Source organism: Triticum dicoccoides, chromosome 6A (assembly GCF_002162155.2).
Source record: "Triticum dicoccoides isolate Atlit2015 ecotype Zavitan chromosome 6A, WEW_v2.0, whole genome shotgun sequence".
NCBI lineage: Eukaryota > Viridiplantae > Streptophyta > Magnoliopsida > Poales > Poaceae > Triticum > Triticum dicoccoides.
In genome coordinates this window covers 546,414,870-546,433,065 of record NC_041390.1, presented here as the reverse complement: position 1 = coordinate 546,433,065, position 18,196 = coordinate 546,414,870, and the positions used below count along the sequence as shown (strand labels likewise).

The 18,196-nt window shown below is 49.9% G+C and overlaps 1 protein-coding gene and 1 pseudogene across 1 annotated transcript; both read left to right on the top strand.

The window, feature by feature from the left end:
- The first annotated feature begins 1,071 nt into the window (after positions 1–1,071).
- Positions 1,072–3,874, top strand: LOC119317818 (5'-3' exoribonuclease-like). The gene is made up of 5 exons (XM_037592313.1): positions 1,072–1,587; positions 2,356–2,480; positions 2,568–2,882; positions 2,990–3,159; positions 3,324–3,874. The coding sequence occupies exons 1-5, from the start codon at positions 1,216–1,218 to the stop codon at positions 3,722–3,724; spliced, it is 1,383 nt and encodes a 460-aa protein (XP_037448210.1). The 5' UTR covers positions 1,072–1,215; the 3' UTR covers positions 3,725–3,874.
- A 5,724-nt stretch (positions 3,875–9,598) lies between these two features.
- Positions 9,599–10,465, top strand: LOC119319652 (annotated as a pseudogene).
- Positions 10,466–18,196: the final 7,731 nt, after the last annotated feature.

Sequence of the window (18,196 nt, the reverse complement as noted above, 5' to 3'; positions counted from 1 at the left end):
GGGGCGGCATGGTGCCCGTGAACGGTGCCCGCGCCTGCTTTCTTTACATCTCGACGGACGGCCGCCCGCCGCTGCTGGACCCAGGCGTGACGTTGAGGTCGATGACGGTCGCGGGGCGTGGTGTGGACGGCGCGAACAAGCCCACGTCCGGCGACGCCGAGAAACGGGTATGGCTGTCGTGCCTTGGCGGAGGAAAGTCGGGCGACATGGGCGCGGCGCGCGACGTCGGCGACTGGCAGTGCGTAGGCCGGGCGACCGACGAGCCTGTGCTCACCGGGCCGACGACCGCTGCATGGAACCCGCCGGACGGCCCATGCCAAGCATGAGGATGGCGTGCGCTTTGTTGACGAGGTCCTCCTTCTCGTCGGCAGCGGCCTTTCGCCGCGCGGCCCCCAGCTCCTCGCGCTGGGCGGCGAACTTGGCCGCGGCGGCATTGACCTTGACGGCTGCTCTCCGTTCCCTCCTCTTCGCCGAATCCGCGTCCAACTTGACGATCTCCTCCGGCGTGCACTCCGACCGCGGCTTCCTTGGCGCCTTCTTCTTCACCTTTGCGGTCGGGTCGACGGCCAGGCCGCCGAAACTCGGCGGGGCGTCGGCCATGGACGGGGGAGAGAGGGGGCGGCGGGAGGGACATGGGAGGGTTTGGGGGAAATGGCGCCAAATGGGCGTGGGGGGTTTTGGTTTCTCCCACCGACACGCGGGCCAGGGGAGGACAAGCGCGCGCGTCCCGCCCGTCCGCGCGTTGTCCGTTTCACCCCAAAACCGATGCAAACTTGGACGGAGATGGGTCGAAAGCGGACACAAAGCGGATAAAAGTCCGTTTACGCCCGCGCACTGGGCCGTCTCGTTTGTCCCTTTTATCTCAAATGGACGGGGACGGACAGGATAGAGTCGCGCGGTGGAGTTGGCCTTAGTCTAAAAAACCAGGGTGCTAAATTAGATTTTTTAAAAAAAAACAGGATTGCGCAGGCGCAGCATCGATGATCCACAGAGCATGGTGATGGGCGCCGCAGGGGCCGAGACGACCGGCACACGACACGAGCGCGCGGCGGCCCCTCCTCCCGAGAGCGCGCCTCAGCAGACACTTCTTCCCTGTCCTGTCGCTGATGGGCGACCGCTCGTCTTAAAAGCCCCTGGCGACGCCTTTCCCACGCCCTACCCCTTTTTACTGCGCTGCGCACGCCCACAGCCTGCAGCTAGCTTGCGACGGGACACATGACGACGACGCGCCCCGCCGCTACGACCGAGGAAGAGGAAGAGGAGGAGGCGGTGGTGGCCGCCTCTGCAGCGGCCAATGCCGCGCCACCGGACGCAGACGATCGGGAGCAGCAGAAGAAGGTTCGGGCGAGGAAGAAGAAGAAGCGTCGGAGGGCGCCGAGCGAGGAGGAGCTGGCCGCGCTGAGGTCCGTGCTCCGCTGGGCCCGCCGCGGCGAGGCGGGCGACGACGATGCGGCGGACTGTGGTGGGCACCTGTTGCCGGCGGGGAGGCGGCGGCCGCGCGTGGCGGTGGAGCTGCATGCGCACTCGACGCGCAGCGACGGCTCGCTCTCGCCCGCGGCGCTCGTGGAGCGCGCGCACCGCAACGGGGTAAGCCTTCTTTCCCGCCTGTCACCAACTGCAGAGACGTTCGGGACGTGCTCGACGAAACAACTACGACGTTCCTCCATCTTGTTACAAGCGTAAATGCAAAGTTCTTCAGTTCCGCAATAGCCGATGACATGTTCGATCTCATCCTCGTGCGCTGCTAAACACCTCCGCTACTACTTGTGTTAGTCTTGCTGCGCTTTGATGTGGTACTCTCTCCGTTTTTTAAGCCTGCATATAAAATTTATGGAAGTCAAACTTTGTAAGTTTGACCAACTTTTATATGAAAAAATATCAACATTCACAACGTTTAATCAATATATTATTAGATGCACCACTAAAATCATACTTCCTCCGCATTTATATTAATTGTCGCTGCTTTATTATACCTTAGTGAGTACTTGGTAAAGAAATATATAAGCGTTTAGATCACTAAAGTCGGAGGGAGTACTACAAAACTTTTATATGGTAGATGTTGATATTCTTAACATATAAATTTGGTCAAACTTTGCATAGTTTGACTTCAAACAAATCTTATGCGCGGAGTAAAAAGTGACAGGCGGAGTAGTATTTTCTTTTGTGTTACTTCTGTAAAAGAGCCCCATAACTATTTCAGTGCCATATATAATGAACCGCATTCGGATAACCGCCTGCCAGAAATTGATCAGGGAGTGACTTTCTGCATGACCAATCGTCTGTTTATTCGCTATTTCTGAATGCAAAGGACTAGCGCATTCCTAAGCTAACTCTGTTACCTGGTGACCAGCACAGGTGAAAGTGTTCGCGCTAACTGATCATGACACCATGGCGGGTGTCGCGGAGGCGATGGAGACTGCAAAGGAATTTTCCATCAGGATCATCCCTGCTGTTGAGATAAGTGCAGTTTATTCGCCTAGGTAACTCTCTTCTCCACCCTAAATTTTGTAACATGCTTTAACCGGACAGATGTTGTTAATTCTCAAAGTTGTTAATTGTTCTGAAAGTAATGGATCAGGAGCCAATGAACCTGTTCATGTTCTTGCATACTACGGTAGTTGGGGCCCTGCTAAATCTCAGGAACTGGAGAAGGTTCTATCTAGCATCAGGGAGGGCCGCTATACACGTGCCAAGGAGATGCTATCGAAACTTAGGAACCTCGGCATGCCATTGAACTTCGAAGATGTATCTAATATAGCAGGGAGTGGGGTGGCTCCAGGGCGGGTGCACGTTGCGCGTGCCATGGTTGAAGCTGGATATGTTGATAATCTTAGGCAAGCTTTCAGCAGGTACTTGTACGATGGAGGGCCTGCTTATGCTACGTAAGTATACATTTTGGATCATGGTCATGCATGTTTTTTGCTTCATTTTGCACCAGATGCAGAGTAGTTACTATGTACTGATGTGGATTTCTGCTGTTCATTTGTAGTGGTAGTGAGCCAGCTGGGGAATCTGTTGTGCAGCTAATATGTAGAACTGGGGGCATAGCTGTTTTGGCTCATCCGTGGGCATTGAAAAATCCTGTTCCTGTGATAAAGGATTTGAAGGCTGCTGGTCTGCATGCTATTGAGGTCTATCGAAGCAATGGGAAACTATCTGGTATGAACAGCATGATCATTTTTCAGTCATAACAAGTGATACGTTATGTTACCAAATTATTCAGATATTAAGGTGCATCTTATGTATGTCTATTTTATCCCTTTCTTGAAAAGAAAATGTATCTGAACTTCAATGCAATTAACTGCTGAATTTGTCTAAAACAGGATTGAGTGATCTGGCTGATACTTATGAGCTTCTGAAGCTCGGTGGATCAGATTACCATGGACGAGATGACAAGGAAGAACCTGATATAGGAAGTGTTGATCTTCCGGTCTTGGCATTTTTTAGATTTCTTGAGGCAGCTCAACCAATTTGGTGCAATGCTATCAAGGAAATTTTTGCAAACGCCACTGAAAGAACTGGCTTGAATGGCCCAAAAGGATGTCATCGGACTAACTCTGTAGATGATTTATGTAATACGTGCCTTTCTTCTCCAGAACTGGGGGAAACAGATGATTCTGAGGCTGAGGTCCTCAGGACGGAATTTGCGGACATTATCCTCAGCAACAGAAGCTGCAAGACGCTTATTGAACAGCGAGCGGAAATCACCTCTCTTCTCCACTGACACAGTCGGGTTTGTGCAGTTTTAGACATTGACTGAGACTCTGACAGGACATGATCTGGGCTCCACTTTAATCTATTCATATTCTGGAAAAATATAAATTGTCCAGTGGGCATGTGATGATGTTTTATATGATCGATTGAATGGAGTGCAGAAGTAATATGGTAAGATCCGTAAATTAACCATCAACCTTTCGGTAAATTTCTTGTATCCTTTTGCTTAATCAGTTACATTTTTATGAAAATGGTGAAAGCAAATTCCTTTTTTTGGTCCTTGTCCTCTTCAATGATGTTGGACCTAAGGGTGGGAATGGGCCAAATATGGAGCAGATAGTAACTAAATCTTATCTCTATCCATTTAAATTTTCAAAACTGACAAGTGGTAAATACAAGAGCAAAGATACTACAGCAGTTCCAGCCCCTGTAAGGTTTGTAACGTTTTGCGTATACTCCTTTTTGAAAATAGTGGGTGTTGGATACAATGAGAAAAATAATTGAAACCTGTATTTTGTTTTGAGGCAGTTTTTTTCTTCGCGTGTGCCCCTACCAAGCTGCATATAAACTCCTCTTCCCATCTAGAAAGTAATTAAGCAGATCATGCATGTTTATGTCTGTGTGCATCGCTTGATGAAGAGGCCGGGGGTAATCCTCCTTTTCGGAAAAAAAGATCATGCATGTTTGTTCCTTATTAGAGCAAATGTGGAAACTCCTTTTTACCCTTGTTTTGTAGGAATGAGTTAACTCTGCTTAAAGACTATAATATATATTTACTTACTGTGATAAGGTTGTATACGAAATCATGTAAATCATACATTCATGTTGCAGCTTCTTTGACGATTTGTTGAACTTAGTTATTTGTGTTTTTTCTTTTAGTAACTGAACTTAGTTATTTGTTCATTCATATTGTGGATAAAAAGGCTATCTCAATTTCGAGACCATTGTACGTGCAAACGGAGTGGAAAGAAATGTAAATCGTATTCGTTTGACAGCCCATGTCAAAAAGGGTTCCATGGCCTGTCTACAAATAAACTAGTCCAGAGTCATGTGCCTGGTACAAAATCTGTTCTTCTGTGGTGCATCATGGGCTCATGTCCCTCTATAAAGACTCATTCTTTTTTATTTCTTTGTTTGGAGCACCAAAGTGTGGTACCATCTGCTGCAATTGGATAGAACTGAACCAAGCCAAGTAAGCATGTGGCCATTTGCTTCTTCACTCCCAGCTCAATTCGTAACAAAAGGTTTATTTTCTTGATTTGGGCATGCTCACTGAACATGGAGACAAAATTCACTTCATGTTGAGCTGCTGCATGTGATGCCTAGACATCACACGGTTGATCGCATCATTCTTGAACTCGAATAAGGAGTGTTATCACTTATTGGCCTATAGCACATTCACATTATTGGTTCTTGGAGCAATTTGATGTTGACAAACCAAAGTCTAGGACAAGCACTTTCAGAGTAGACAATTAGTCTATGTCATCAGTAAATTGTTCTTTGTCTGTTCCATGGGGAGAAGGATTCTTGCAAGCAACGGAGTAGACTTCTTGGAAACATGACATCACTCACCTTGGCGTAATAAACTCTTGCGAGACCTGGAGCTTCTGAGGTGGGAGATGAAAGATGTCGTTTCTTCTTCCATGTTCCAGAATCATTAGTTTGTGGTCTAGGACGAGTACTTTCAAAGTAGACAAACTGCATAGCACGTCATTTAATCTGGAATCATTAGTTTGTAGTCGTCTTATTTCATTATTTGCAGATACGGAAAAGCTTCGCACGATGTTTTATGTACGGCATGTGGGCGATGTTAGCATCTCACGTTCCTTATGTATGAAGGGATTTAATCTAACGGTGATTAGCTAGTGTCATGCATGCATCGGCCAAAAAATCATCGATTGCGGAGCACTGCTCTTGCAGATAAATCTGCAAATCTCCAATATTATGTATACTAAAGCACGGTAATTATAATGGACATATAAATATAGTTCTTCCTGCCGTGTGCAAGGGTGCTACGCTGCCTTGCATGACTGTTGCCGATCTGGAAGAGAGATACAGACCTGGACGTAGTATCTAGTGAAAGTCAACTATTGGACAGTGTATGTGTCTTCTCTTGCTGTGATACTTCTTTTTTGAGAGGACTCTTGCCGTGATACTTTTTTTTCACAAATATGCAAAGCTTGCTATCATTCATTGATAGAAGAAGAGTGACTACAAGGTATGGAACAACACATGCACAAACAATATGGTGCCCGGAGCAGAGGGACACGGGGTGCTCAACCCAAGGAAAGGAAAAGAACAACACGGCAACACGGCAAAACTCTTGTTGTGATACTGGCATCGGCATAATGTAGAGTGTCGAGCGATCATAGCAACAATAAAATAACAATGATGATAGTAGTAAGGTTTTGCCTCATGGCCATTGTGCCTCACAAAAGCATGAACATCATCAGGCGGATTCGAGCTGAAAGTCCTAACATATGAACCATTTCGTGATATTGATAAAGAAAATGCATTTTAAGCTTCAAACAATTACAGAAAATTCAAACATGGAAACATGTCCATGTAAAATTTGCAATCCGTGCAAAATTTAGAAGTGTAATTTATTTGTGGTTTAAACAACTGACCTTGTATTATAGCCTTTTTCGCCGTAAGTTGTTTTTTCCTTTTTTTGCCGCTCGAAAATTAGTTTTCACGAAAATTGATAGGATAAGTTTCTACCAATAGTGTGATGCATTCCATGTATTTCAGAACTTGAAGGATGTCATCTTTACTTTAGAACCCTCTTAGCTGGCGAACGTTCGCTGGGAGGGGTGGCATTTCAAATGATTTCGATGATTATTTTAGTTGTGAGGTGATGTCAACTTCTTCAGAAAGACAAGGCATTTTTCGTGTAAAATTGTCACCGTTTGATCTCACAAAATAATTAAACCTGTTAGGAAAAAGTGTTCGCTTGTCATCCTCCTCCCAGCTGACGTTTGTTACGTTATCGTTACTTTAAGCTTAGAAAAACGGATCATATATACCATTCTCTAAAAATTCTCTTGCAATTTAGACTTGACTCCATAACAAAGACATGGAAAATGAAGAGTGAAAAACATGAGGGATGGACAATAATACAAGCGAGAACATGTGACCATATCTGTCCATAGTCGCCGCCGCCTCCTCCTCCAAAACAAAAGCTAGGGTTTCTGCCTCTCGCCTGCGCCGCCGCAGGTCCGCCTCGTCTCCGTTGGCCTTAGGGCCATGGCGGCACGATGGATCCTGGCAAGGGCCAGCGGGAGGGCTCCGTTTTTAATCGTTTCTTTCAGTTTTGTTAGGCTTTGTGTCCTGCTCAGGAAGGCGAGACGGTGGCAGCTCCCTGAAGATGGAATAAAGGTCTCCCCGCCTAGCCCCTGTTCCGGCGGCGCGTCTAGTATCGTTTGTGGGCGTGTCGAGGTGTGTCTTTGGTGGATTTGCTCGGATCTCGTCGTTGTTCGTCTATATTCGTGTGTCTTCGGCTTGGATCTTTCTGATCTGTGTTATTCTTCATCGGTGGCGGTTACTGTTCTGATGCGCTGGTCCTATGGGGCCTTAGTATGATGCCTTCCTGACTGTCTACTACAATAAATTGTGTCAGACTCCGGCGAAGGAGGGGCGATAACGGCGACCCACCTTCAGCTCGCTTCAGTGCTTGTAGTCGTCGCTAGGTGGTCTACGGATCTGGATGTAGTTTTTATTATATCTGGTGTTCGTTGTACCGCAATGCTTGAATATGAATAGATGAGAAGTTTTCTTGAAAAAAAAAACAAGTGACCATATGCCTATGCGCGTAATCGTAGGTACCATGGGTCACTGAAAACCGTGTGCACCCCGGGTGGTTTGCAGCTGAAAGGTACCAGGTAAAAAGGGGGGAAACGCCTAATAAACCAAAAGACCATTTGCAGTGTTTCTAGACCTGGTTTCAGTCATTCAACAAAGCGCTGCAATTAGACCAATGTTGCGAATGATCAACCATGTGTCCGGGGGCTTTTTTTTTAAAAAAAAAAGAGGAGCTAAAGGATTTGCCTCACCGATTAATTAAGCAGAAAAGAGTAGTCTGATTAATCGACAGGAAATCGGGCGAAAACCGAACTTCTCCCGGACCATAGTTTTTGACAAATATTGTGTCGTTCAGGGTCTCTGCACATTGCACAAATATTGCATCGACAACACTTGTCGCAACATGAGTCTACACGACAAATATTGCATTCCAGAGTGGAATAGTCTCCCGGAGCACCACCCGTGGATAGGGCTGGGAGACGCTAACGATGGGCAGACAGGAGTTCATGGGGAGGCCGGCCGCGCTTGTCGGCGTGCTCGTGAACAGCCAGGGGCGCCATGACGATCGATACTACGAGTACGGCGCATGCCGCAGCCGCGTTCCGGGACCGATCAGATCTCGGCCGCGAGACAGGAAGTCAAAAGGCGGATCGACGCACTCGTACGGCACGGCCGCACAACAACCACCGTGGAGTACGTGCGAGCTGGTTGATTACCCGCTACCCGCCGCGACACGACATTCACGAGCGCGGGTCCTCCGTTTGAAGCGCCACCAAAACGAGGCATATCGCAGAGGCCATGTCAGTCTCAGTCAGTCAGTCACGGAGGGAGGGAGGGGAGAAGAGGAGTGGCGTGTTGCATGATTGCGTTGGTCCGTGTGCACGGCGTCGGCCGGCCGGCCGTGCCCAGTGGCGTGGCTGGCATGTCCGCATCGCGTGGAGTGGAAGGCTGCATTGATTGCACGGGCACTGGCACTGAACGGGGGGATGCTGGGGCGGCTCGTAGGCCCCGTCCGCTTACAAATGAGGTAATAGCACCCCAGGTACCCTAACTTGCACAGAATGTGATGATTTAGTCCCAAATTTGTAAAACTTCACTCCATCATACCTCAACTTGCACCTCATGTGATGATTTAGTCCCAGGCCAATCACAGCTCGACAATTGGCGGCCAGGTGGCTGGACCGGTCAGCGCACACACTTTTGCAGAAACCCCCCTGCCGTTTTCTGTAATCAACCCGCACTCACCTCCCATGATTTTGTTCCCAGGTGTTCCCTATCATGATCTGAGCTCAGCAAACAACTCAACCGGTCCCATGTTCGACCGTTATAGTAGCGGCCCGGGTGGTTTGTTCACACAGAACAAGATGAGGAGGTGTAACCCTGTGGCTTTCGGCATGACACCGGCTGTCAAGGTCTAGAATGTTTGTCTGAATGCCTGCGCTCCACAGGTGCGTGCCTATCAGGCTATGAGAAAAAAAATTGTAACTGGGATGTGCAGATCCTTGAATAGTAATTTGGTTCGGAAACTAACGACAATTTAAATGAACAAAATTTCGGCCAACCAACTGCACCAGATGCTGATGGTCGTTGAGTTTGGATCTTCACCGTTCGATGTTGGCATGGGACATGAGGAGAGCGACGACGAGTTGTCATTAGTCTTCTATGAAGCTGTGCAGCAGTGCGGAGACAAGAAGGAACTCGGCGGGTACGTGCTGAGTGACGTGCTCCGTTTTAGTACATTTGTACATTCGTTTACTTTGCTTAATGATTGCTGATTTGCTTGCTTTGCTGTTGACTGTTTCAGACAATGGTTCCGCCACACCATTCCTTTCCTCGTGGAGGTGACAGGGCACCGGTTTAGAGTTTGGTTCGAGTGCACGGTTGACTTCAGCTTCATGTGCATGGAAGGCGCCGTTCGATGCTTCAACGAGAAGGACCATGTCATGAGTTGGAACCAGCCAGTGTGGAGGCTGCTGGTCTCTCTTCAAGTTTGGGTACGTGCACTGGTGAACAGGACCCGTAGTGCGTGCTGTCCCATGGTACAAAAACAAGAGATCATCTATTGACTGCAAAGCTATAGGACGTCCACGATAAGCATACTAGCACTGCAAGCAAGCAAATCAGCAATCAACGCCGTGCTAAAGAAGTACTATTCGGTTGGGAAGTACCAATGCGCACAAAACATTCTGGCACGGACGGTTTTGATATCGCAGATTGATACGCACGCGCGACGTGAGGAGCAGGAGCGGCCTATGATGAACGACGGCCGCGTCCACCAGCTCCGACTTCTCCGGCGAGTACGCTTACGCTTACTCCTCCTCCGACCCCTCCCCCAGCCCGCTCTGCAGTCCACTTTGAGAAGCCCGTCCCGCCGCCGCCCCAACACCAGCAGAACCCGCCGGCGCCGCAGCCCGGCACGTACGTGGTGCAGGTGCCCAAAGACAAGGTTTTCCGCGTGCCGCCGCCAGAGAACGCGCGCCTCTTCCAGCACTACACCCGCCACGCCGGCTGCTCCTGCCTCTGCGCCTGCCTCTACCTCCGATCGGTGCCGTTCGACGTGGACATCACGGTGCCCGTGCGGCTGCAGCTCGGCGGCGTGAGGACGTGGGCCGTGCCGGTGACGGTTCGGTGCGCCATGACGGTGGACAGGCTCGCCGCCAGCGCCAAGGTGGTGTCCAGGCCGTGCGACGTCAATGTGCCGTTCTTGTTCCGTTCTGGAGGAACTGACGCCGCCGATGCAAGAAAAAATGGCTACTGGCTGATTAGGAGAGCAGTTCTTGCAGGTAGCGGCCAAGGATTCATGCTGCTTCCGTGATTCTTTTTTCTCACCATTAATTTGTATGTTGGTTTGATCGAGCAATGTTAATTCTTTTCTCCGTTGAGAACTTGAAATCATGTTCTGCCGCGAAATTGTGCTGCAGTAAAGATGTTCACGAGGTGCAACCTCTCTTCTCCTGAAAGACTGAAAGAAAATGATGCTGTGCACTGATACCTGTTCTTTTACAGTCTGAACAGTTTTATCATGTGGTTTTCAGTAGAAACTACACATTTTATTTTGTAACAGTAGCAACTACATGTCGTTCTGAATTGAAATACATGAACATTCGTAGTTCCAAGCAAACTTGGAATCTTGGATGTACTCCACTTTACACTAGGTTATTTATGCTTTTGCAGTCAATGGGAGGTGAGTGCGGGTTGATTACAGAAAACTATAGGGGGTTTTCTGCAAAAGTGCGCGCGCTGACCGGTCCAGCCACCTGGCCGCCAACTGTCGAGCTGTGATTGGCCTGGGACTAAATCATCACATGAGGTGCAAGTTGGGGTATGGTGGAGTGAAGTTTTGCAAGTTTGGGACTAAATCATCACATTCTGTGCAAGTTAGGGTACCTGGGGTGCTATTACCTCCTTACAAATGGATAGGCTCATAAATCCCTTGATGGGGTCATGTACCTAGGGTAGGGCCACAGACCTGATCTAAGTACCCTGCCAAAGGACACCCTTAGAAGAGGTCACCTTCCAGTCGACCAACGAGAGACACACTCGACTGCCTTGAAGGACTCGACCACGAAGACTCACTCGACCACCAGAAGGTCAAGAGGCACTCTGCACTGCAACGGCCTGTAATTAAGTAGACTTTATGATAGTAAAGACACTTTATGTGGGGCGTTACCAGTAACGCCCCGGACTTAACTCACCTTAAACCCTCTCCTACGTGGGCTGGCTGGGGTCCTGGCGCACTCTATATAAGCCACCCCCCTCCACAGGTAGAGGGGTTCGGCACCCTGTAACTCATATACATATAATCCACTCGACCGCCTCCGGGCTCTGAGACGTAGGGCTTTTACTTCCTCCGAGAAGGGCCTGAACTCGTACATCTCTTGCGTTTACAACCTCTCCATAGCTAGGACCTTGCCTCTCCATACCTACCCGCCCACTCTACTGTCAGGCTTAGAACCACGACAGTTGGCGCCCACCGTGGGGCAGGTGTTTTAGCAATTTTGTGGAGAAGTTGCGATTCTTCCGAGTACTTTCATCATGGTGGCTGCTGGAGTTTTGGTCGAGGGTCGAGAGATCCGTCTCGGCGCTCTCACCTTCATCGCCGACGACTCCACCTGGCTCCAGGAGGCTCCACTCGACGTTGATGCGCTTCCCGTCCGCGGTGCGACACATTTTCGCGCATGTGTCCGCGGCGTTCTGCTGCGGCAACCGTCGACCCCGTATCGGTCGACATCCCCATCGATCACCCTCCCGGTCTCCCGTCAGCGCAAGCGCTCGGGCCGGTCGAGGATTCAGCGGTGGGTGAGGCACGCGGTGGCTCGCCAGACGGCCACCACCCAAGTTGCGGCAATCGAGCCCGACGAATCTCTCTACGGCCTGTTCGATCTGTCGACTGGCTCCGTAGAGACCGCATCCAAGTGCGATAGCAGCGATCCAGCGGCGGAAATTCTGATGGTCGACGGGCCCCGCAGTCCCCCTGGCTTCGCCCGTGATGGTGGAGCAGGCGACGGAGGCGACCCCGCACGAGACCACGAAGAGTACCAGCCCGAGCCACTCGACTCTCTGCAAAGAGAAGAACTTCGCCGCAGGAACGTGGATGTCCTGCGTACTCCCATCGCAGGAGAAACCCCCGAGGCTCGCGCCTTGGAGGAGGTACGTTTGGCCAATTTGGCCGAACGCACTCGACTGGAGAATCTTCAGCGAGCACTCGACGAGCGCGCGCGGCAACGAATTCCCGACACCAGTCGACGTCAACTCTTCCCGCCGACTCAGGTATATCGAACCCCAATCCAGAATTTAGCAGCTGTGACCCGTATAGCAGAGTCCATCCAACCCTCTCAGTCGGAAGCTGGCAGAGGCTTGATGCAGATCAGGGATCTGCTTTGGGCAGCAGGAGATCAGAATTCGGCCGTGTCGCAGTCGCGCAACAGAATTCACAGTCGATCCGTCGCCGCGAATACGGTTCAGTCGGCTCACAGCCCCAGATCGCCTCCGCGGCGTGAAGGGCGCGAGAATCGGCGAGACCAATATGGTGACCGACTCGACCGAGATGATAGGCGTCGAGTGCCCAATTCCCCTCCGAGGGGTGGGTCTTACGCTCCTCGGTAGCAAGATGACAGGCGTCAGTTCAGTACGGGGCGAAGAGTTCCAGTCGACCCCAGAGAACCAGGCTTCGACGCGCGATCCATTATCGTGCAAGGTTTGGTCGACCGGAACAGAGCCCATTGAGACGGACTCGACAGAGATGCGCCCACAAGCAGTCGAGTGCATGTTTCTGGTCCTGAATGTTTCAGCAGAGCTATCAGAGCCGCAGTTATCCCTCCCAATTTCAGGTTGGCAGCAGGAGTCAGCAAGTTCACTGGTGAGTCTAAGCCTGAAACTTGGCTTGAGGACTACCGAGTGGTGGTTCAGATTGGTGGTGGGAACGACGAGGTGGCCATGAAGCATTTGCCCCTCATGCTGGAAGGCTCTGCCAGGGCATGGTTGACTCAATTACCTCCTAGCAGCATTTACACTTGGGAAGATCTGTCCCGAGTGTTCATCAGAATGTTTGAAGGAACTTGCAAGCGACCGGCTGGACTGACGGAGTTGCAAGTCTGCGTGCAGAAGACCAATGAGACTCTCAGAGAGTATATTCAGAGATGGATCACTTTGCACCATACTGTGGAGAATGTGTCTGATCATCAGGCAGTCTGCGCCTTTAAAGATGGCGTCAAGAACAGAGAATTGAGCTTGAAGTTTGGTCGAACCGGTGACATGACCTTGAGTCGGATGATGGAGATTGCTACCAAGTACGCCAACCGCGAAGAAGAAGACCGACTCCGAAGCGGCAAGCACAAGCCGAGTCAGTCGGAAAAGGGAAACACCAGTCGGAAACAGAAGCGGAAGGCTGAATCGGCAGCTCCTGGAGAGGCTCTGGCCGTGACTCAGGGAAAGTTTAAAGGGAAACCAAAAGGATCCTGAAACCCTAAGAAGGTAAAGGATAAAGAAGGGAACGACGTGATGGATATGCCGTGTCACATCCACACGAAGAAAGACGAAGAGGGGAATATCATCTACCCGAAGCACACCACTCGCCAATGTCGACTCCTGATCCAGCAGTTTCAGGGAAAACAGTCTAATAACAAGGAGAAGGAGTCGGACAAGGTCGAAGACAAGGAGGACAGTGAGGAAGGATATCCCCATATCAACTCTACTCTAATGATCTTTGCAGATGTGGAGAGCAAGAGTCGATTGAAAGTTATTAACCGTGAGGTGAACATGGTTGCCCCAGCAAAAGCAAACTATCTGAAATGGTCCCAAACACCCATCACCTTCGACCAATCTGATCACCCGACTCATATTGCCACCCCTGGGAGGCAAGCTTTGGTGGTCGATCCAGTTGTTGAAGGCACTCGACTGACAAAAGTGCTTATGGACGGTGGTAGTGGGTTGAATTTGCTGTATGCAGACACACTAAAAGGAATGGGCATTCCGATGTCCCGACTGAGCACCAGTAACATGAGCTTTCATGGAGTTATACTAGGAAAGAAAGCCGAGTCACTCGGCCAAATAGCTCTGGACGTGGTGTTTGGCGATTCGAAACATTTTCGCAAAGAGAAGTTGACGTTCGAGGTCGTGGATTTTCAGAGTGCATATCATGCCATTTTGGGGAGACCAGCTTATGCACGGTTCATGGCTCGACCATGTTACGTGTACCTCAAATTGAAGATGCCCGGCCCCAAAGGAGTGATCACTGTCACCGGTGATCGGAAAAAGGCAGAAGAGTGCTTCCAGAAAGGCTCAAAGATTGCTGATTCCCAGGTGACAGCGGTCGAGTTCGAAGAATACAAGCAAAACGCAGATCCGAGTGACTTGCTGCGATCCAAGAAACCCGCCACAGAGTCTGCATTTCAGTCGTCCGGTGAGACGAAGCCTGTTCACATTCACCCGACCGACCCCGATGCAGCTCCGACCCGCATCTCCACAACACTCGACCCAAAATAGGAAGAAGCGCTCATCTAGTTCCTCCGTGAGAACTGGGACATTTTTGCATGGAAGCCCGCTGACATGCCAGGTGTTCCCAGGGGACTGGCTGAGCATCGCCTAAGAGTCGACTCATCTGCAAAACCAGTTAAAGAGCATCTTCGGCGGTCCGCCGTCCAGAAGAGAAAAGCCATTGGTGAGGACGTGGCTCGACTGTTGGCGGCAGGATTTATCCGAGAGATATACCACTCCGAGTGGCTCGCTAATGTCGTCATGGTTCCTAAGAAAGACAAATCACTCCGAATGTGCATTGATTTCAAGCACATCAACCGGGCATGCCCGAAAGATCATTTTCCTCTCCCTCGCATAGATCAAATTGTTGACTCGACCGCGGGATGCGAGAGACTGTCTTTTCTAGACGCCTACTCCGGGTACCACCAGATCCGTCTGTACGGACCCGACGAGATAAAAACAGCTTTCATCACTCCATTCGGGTGCTTCTGCTATATCACCATGCCATTCGGCCTCAAGAATGCCGGAGCCACATTTATGCGAATGATTCAGAAGTGTCTAGTCACTCAAATCAGTCGGAATGTGGAAGCGTATATGGATGATATCGTTGTCAAGTCACGAAAAGGTTCCGACCTGCTCGCTGATCTCGCCGAAACATTTGCCAACCTCAGAAGGTATGATATCAAGCTCAATCCATCAAAGTGCACATTTGGAGTTCCTGGTGGCAAGTTACTCGGTTTTCTCGTTTCCGAACGAGGAATCGACACTAATCCAGAGAAGATCGGCACTATTCTCCGAATGAAACGCCCTGTGCGAGTGCACGATGTCCAGAAGCTTACTGGATGCTTGGCCGCATTAAGTCGATTCATCTCACGACTCGGTGAAAAGGCATTGCCTCTTTACCGACTGATGAAGAAGGCAGACAAGTTCGAGTGGACTCCAGAAGCTGATGCAGCGTTTGCCGAGCTAAAAGCTCTGCTCTCCACCCAGCCGGTGCTTGCTGATCCAATCAGCAAAGAGCCTCTGTTGCTCTATATCGCAGCCACAGGACAAGTCGTCAGTACTGTGCTTACGGTCGAGCGGGAAGAAGAAGGAAAAGCTCTCAAAGTTCAGCGCCCAGTGTATTATTTGTCTGAAGTCTTGACTCCATCCAAGCAGAGATATCCTCATTATCAGAAGCTTGTGTATGGAATATACATGACCACAAAGAAGGTTGCTCATTATTTCTCTGATCATTCCATCACAGTTGTCAGTGACGCTCCACTATTAGAGATTTTGCACAACAGAGATGCAACTGGTCGAGTGGCCAAATGGGCGATTGAACTTCTTCCCCTTGATATCAAGTTTGAGGCAAAGAAAGCCATTAAGTCCCAGGCAATAGCAGATTTCCTCGCCGAGTGGATTGAACAGCAGCAGCCGACTGAAGTTCACTCGGAGCATTGGACCATGTTCTTTGATGGCTCTAAGATGTTGAATGGTTCCGGTGCTGGGGTTGTCCTGGTTTCCCCCAGAGGAGATAAGCTCAGATATGTGCTCCAAATTCACTTTGATTCCTCCAACAATGAGGCAGAATATGAGGCCCTCTTATATGGGTTGCGCATGGCCATTTCACTCGGCGTCCGTCGCCTGATGGTCTATGGCGACTCGGATTTAGTGGTCAATCAAGTGATGAAGGAGTGGGACGTGAGAAGCCCAGCCATGACTAGATACTGCAGTGCAGTGAGGAAGCTGGAAAAGAAGTTCGAGGGGTTGGAGCTCCATCATATACCCCGACTGAAAAATCAAGCAGCTGATGATCTAGCAAAAATAGGTTCCAAGAGAGAAGCCATTCCGAGTGGTGTGTTCTTGGAGCATATACACATTCCGTCAGTCAAAGAAGACCCTTTCACCGAAGAAGCTCCACAGCCCAAGAGTGCCACAGATCCGACTGAGGTTGAAGTCCCAGCAATGGTCGACTTGGTCATGGAGATCTTGGTGGTCATTCCCGATTGGACAGTTCCATATATTGTGTATATCCTGAGAAAAGAGCTCCCGGAGGATGAGGAAGAGGCTCGACAGATCGTCCGCCGATCTAAGGCCTTTACCGTAATCAAAGGACAGTTATACAGAGAAAGCGCGACTGGAGTCGGTCAGAAGTGCATAACGCCGGAAGAAGGTCGAATCATCCTTAATGATATTCACTCGGGAACCTGTGGTCATCACGCGTCCTCTCGGACCATCGTGGCCAAAGCATACCGAGCCGGATTTTACTGGCCAAAGGCGAATGAGATGGCAAAGGAGATAGTGGATAAGTGCGAGGGATGTCAGTTTTACTCGAATATGTCGCACAAGCCTGCATCAGCCCTGAAGACCATTCCGCTCGTCTGGCCTTTCGCAGTATGGGGGTTGGACATGGTCGGTCCTTTGAGAACAGGGCGAAGTGGCTTCACGCATGTACTGGTGGCAGTCGACAAGTTCACCAAGTGGATTGAGGCTAAACCAATCAAGAACCTTGACGCCGGTACTGCTGTTAGCTTCACCAGGGAACTAATATTCAGATATGGAGTCCCGCACAGCATCATTACGGATAATGGGTCAAACTTTGACTCGGAGGAATTCAGAGATTTCTGTAACTCTCAAGGCACACGGGTCGACTACGCTTCAGTCGCCCATCCGCAGTCGAATGGACAAGCAGAGCGAGCCAATGGCCTGATTCTCAAGGGATTGAAACCCCGACTGATGCGTGATCTCAAGCATGCAGCTGGAGCTTGGGTCGACGAACTTCCCTCAGTGCTTTGGGGACTGCGGACCACACCTAATCGGTCGACCGGAAGAACTCCATTCTTCTTGGTCTACGGAGCTGAAGCAGTCTTGCCGAGTGATCTTCTCCACAATGCTCCTCGAGTTGAAATCTACAACGAAGCAGAAGCTGAACAAGCGCGACAAGACGCAGTCGACCTTTTAGAGGAAGAAAGGGAGATGGCTCTGATCCGGTCGACCATCTACCAACAAGATTTGCGTCGTTTCCACGCCAGAAATGTGAGAGGTCGAGCCTTCCAGGAAGGAGATTTGGTTCTCCGAGTGGATCAGCACAAACCACACAAGCTTGCTCCTTCTTGGGAAGGTCCCTTCATCGTCACCAAGGTTCTCCACAATGGGGCGTACCGTCTTTACAGCTTCGAGCATAATATCGACGAGCCCCGAGCTTGGAACGCGGAACTACTCCGCGCATTTTACACTTAAGTTTTATCACTCAGATGAGTTGCAATAAAGTACTTCTGTAGTTCATGGACCTCAAAATAATAGTGTCATAGTTCCTCCATAATTTTTGTCACTTTTCATTTTGTCTAATAAAATTCCCCCTCAGTGGGTGACTTAGCCGCGAATCCGTTCCGCCTAAGTTTGTCAAAAATCCTACCGAGTGAAGAGCAAACCTCTCACTCGGGGGCTTAGCTGCAGTCCAAGTACTCGCCTAAGTTATAAAAATCCTACCGAGTGGTAAGCCAGACTTCCACTCGGGGGCTTAGCTGCAGCCCAGTGCTCGCCTAAGTAATCAAAAATCCTACCGAGTGAAGAGCAAACCTCTCACTCGGGGGCTTAGCTGCAGTCCAAGTACTCGCCTAAGTAATCAAAAATCCTACCGAGTGAAGAGCAAACCTCTCACTCGGGGGCTTAGCTGCAGTCTAAGTACTCGCCTAAGTTATAAAAATCCTACCGAGTGGTAAGC

Bases quoted from the DNA above. Each gene is read 5' to 3' on its own strand.
- LOC119317818 (XM_037592313.1), top strand. From the start codon at position 1,216: ATGACGACGACGCGCCCCGCCGCTACGACCGAGGAAGAGGAAGAGGAG. The intron at 1,588-2,355 runs GTAAGCCTTCTT...TGACCAGCACAG, and splicing joins AGCGCGCGCACCGCAACGGG to GTGAAAGTGTTCGCGCTAAC. The intron at 3,160-3,323 runs GTATGAACAGCA...TGTCTAAAACAG, and splicing joins AAGCAATGGGAAACTATCTG to GATTGAGTGATCTGGCTGAT.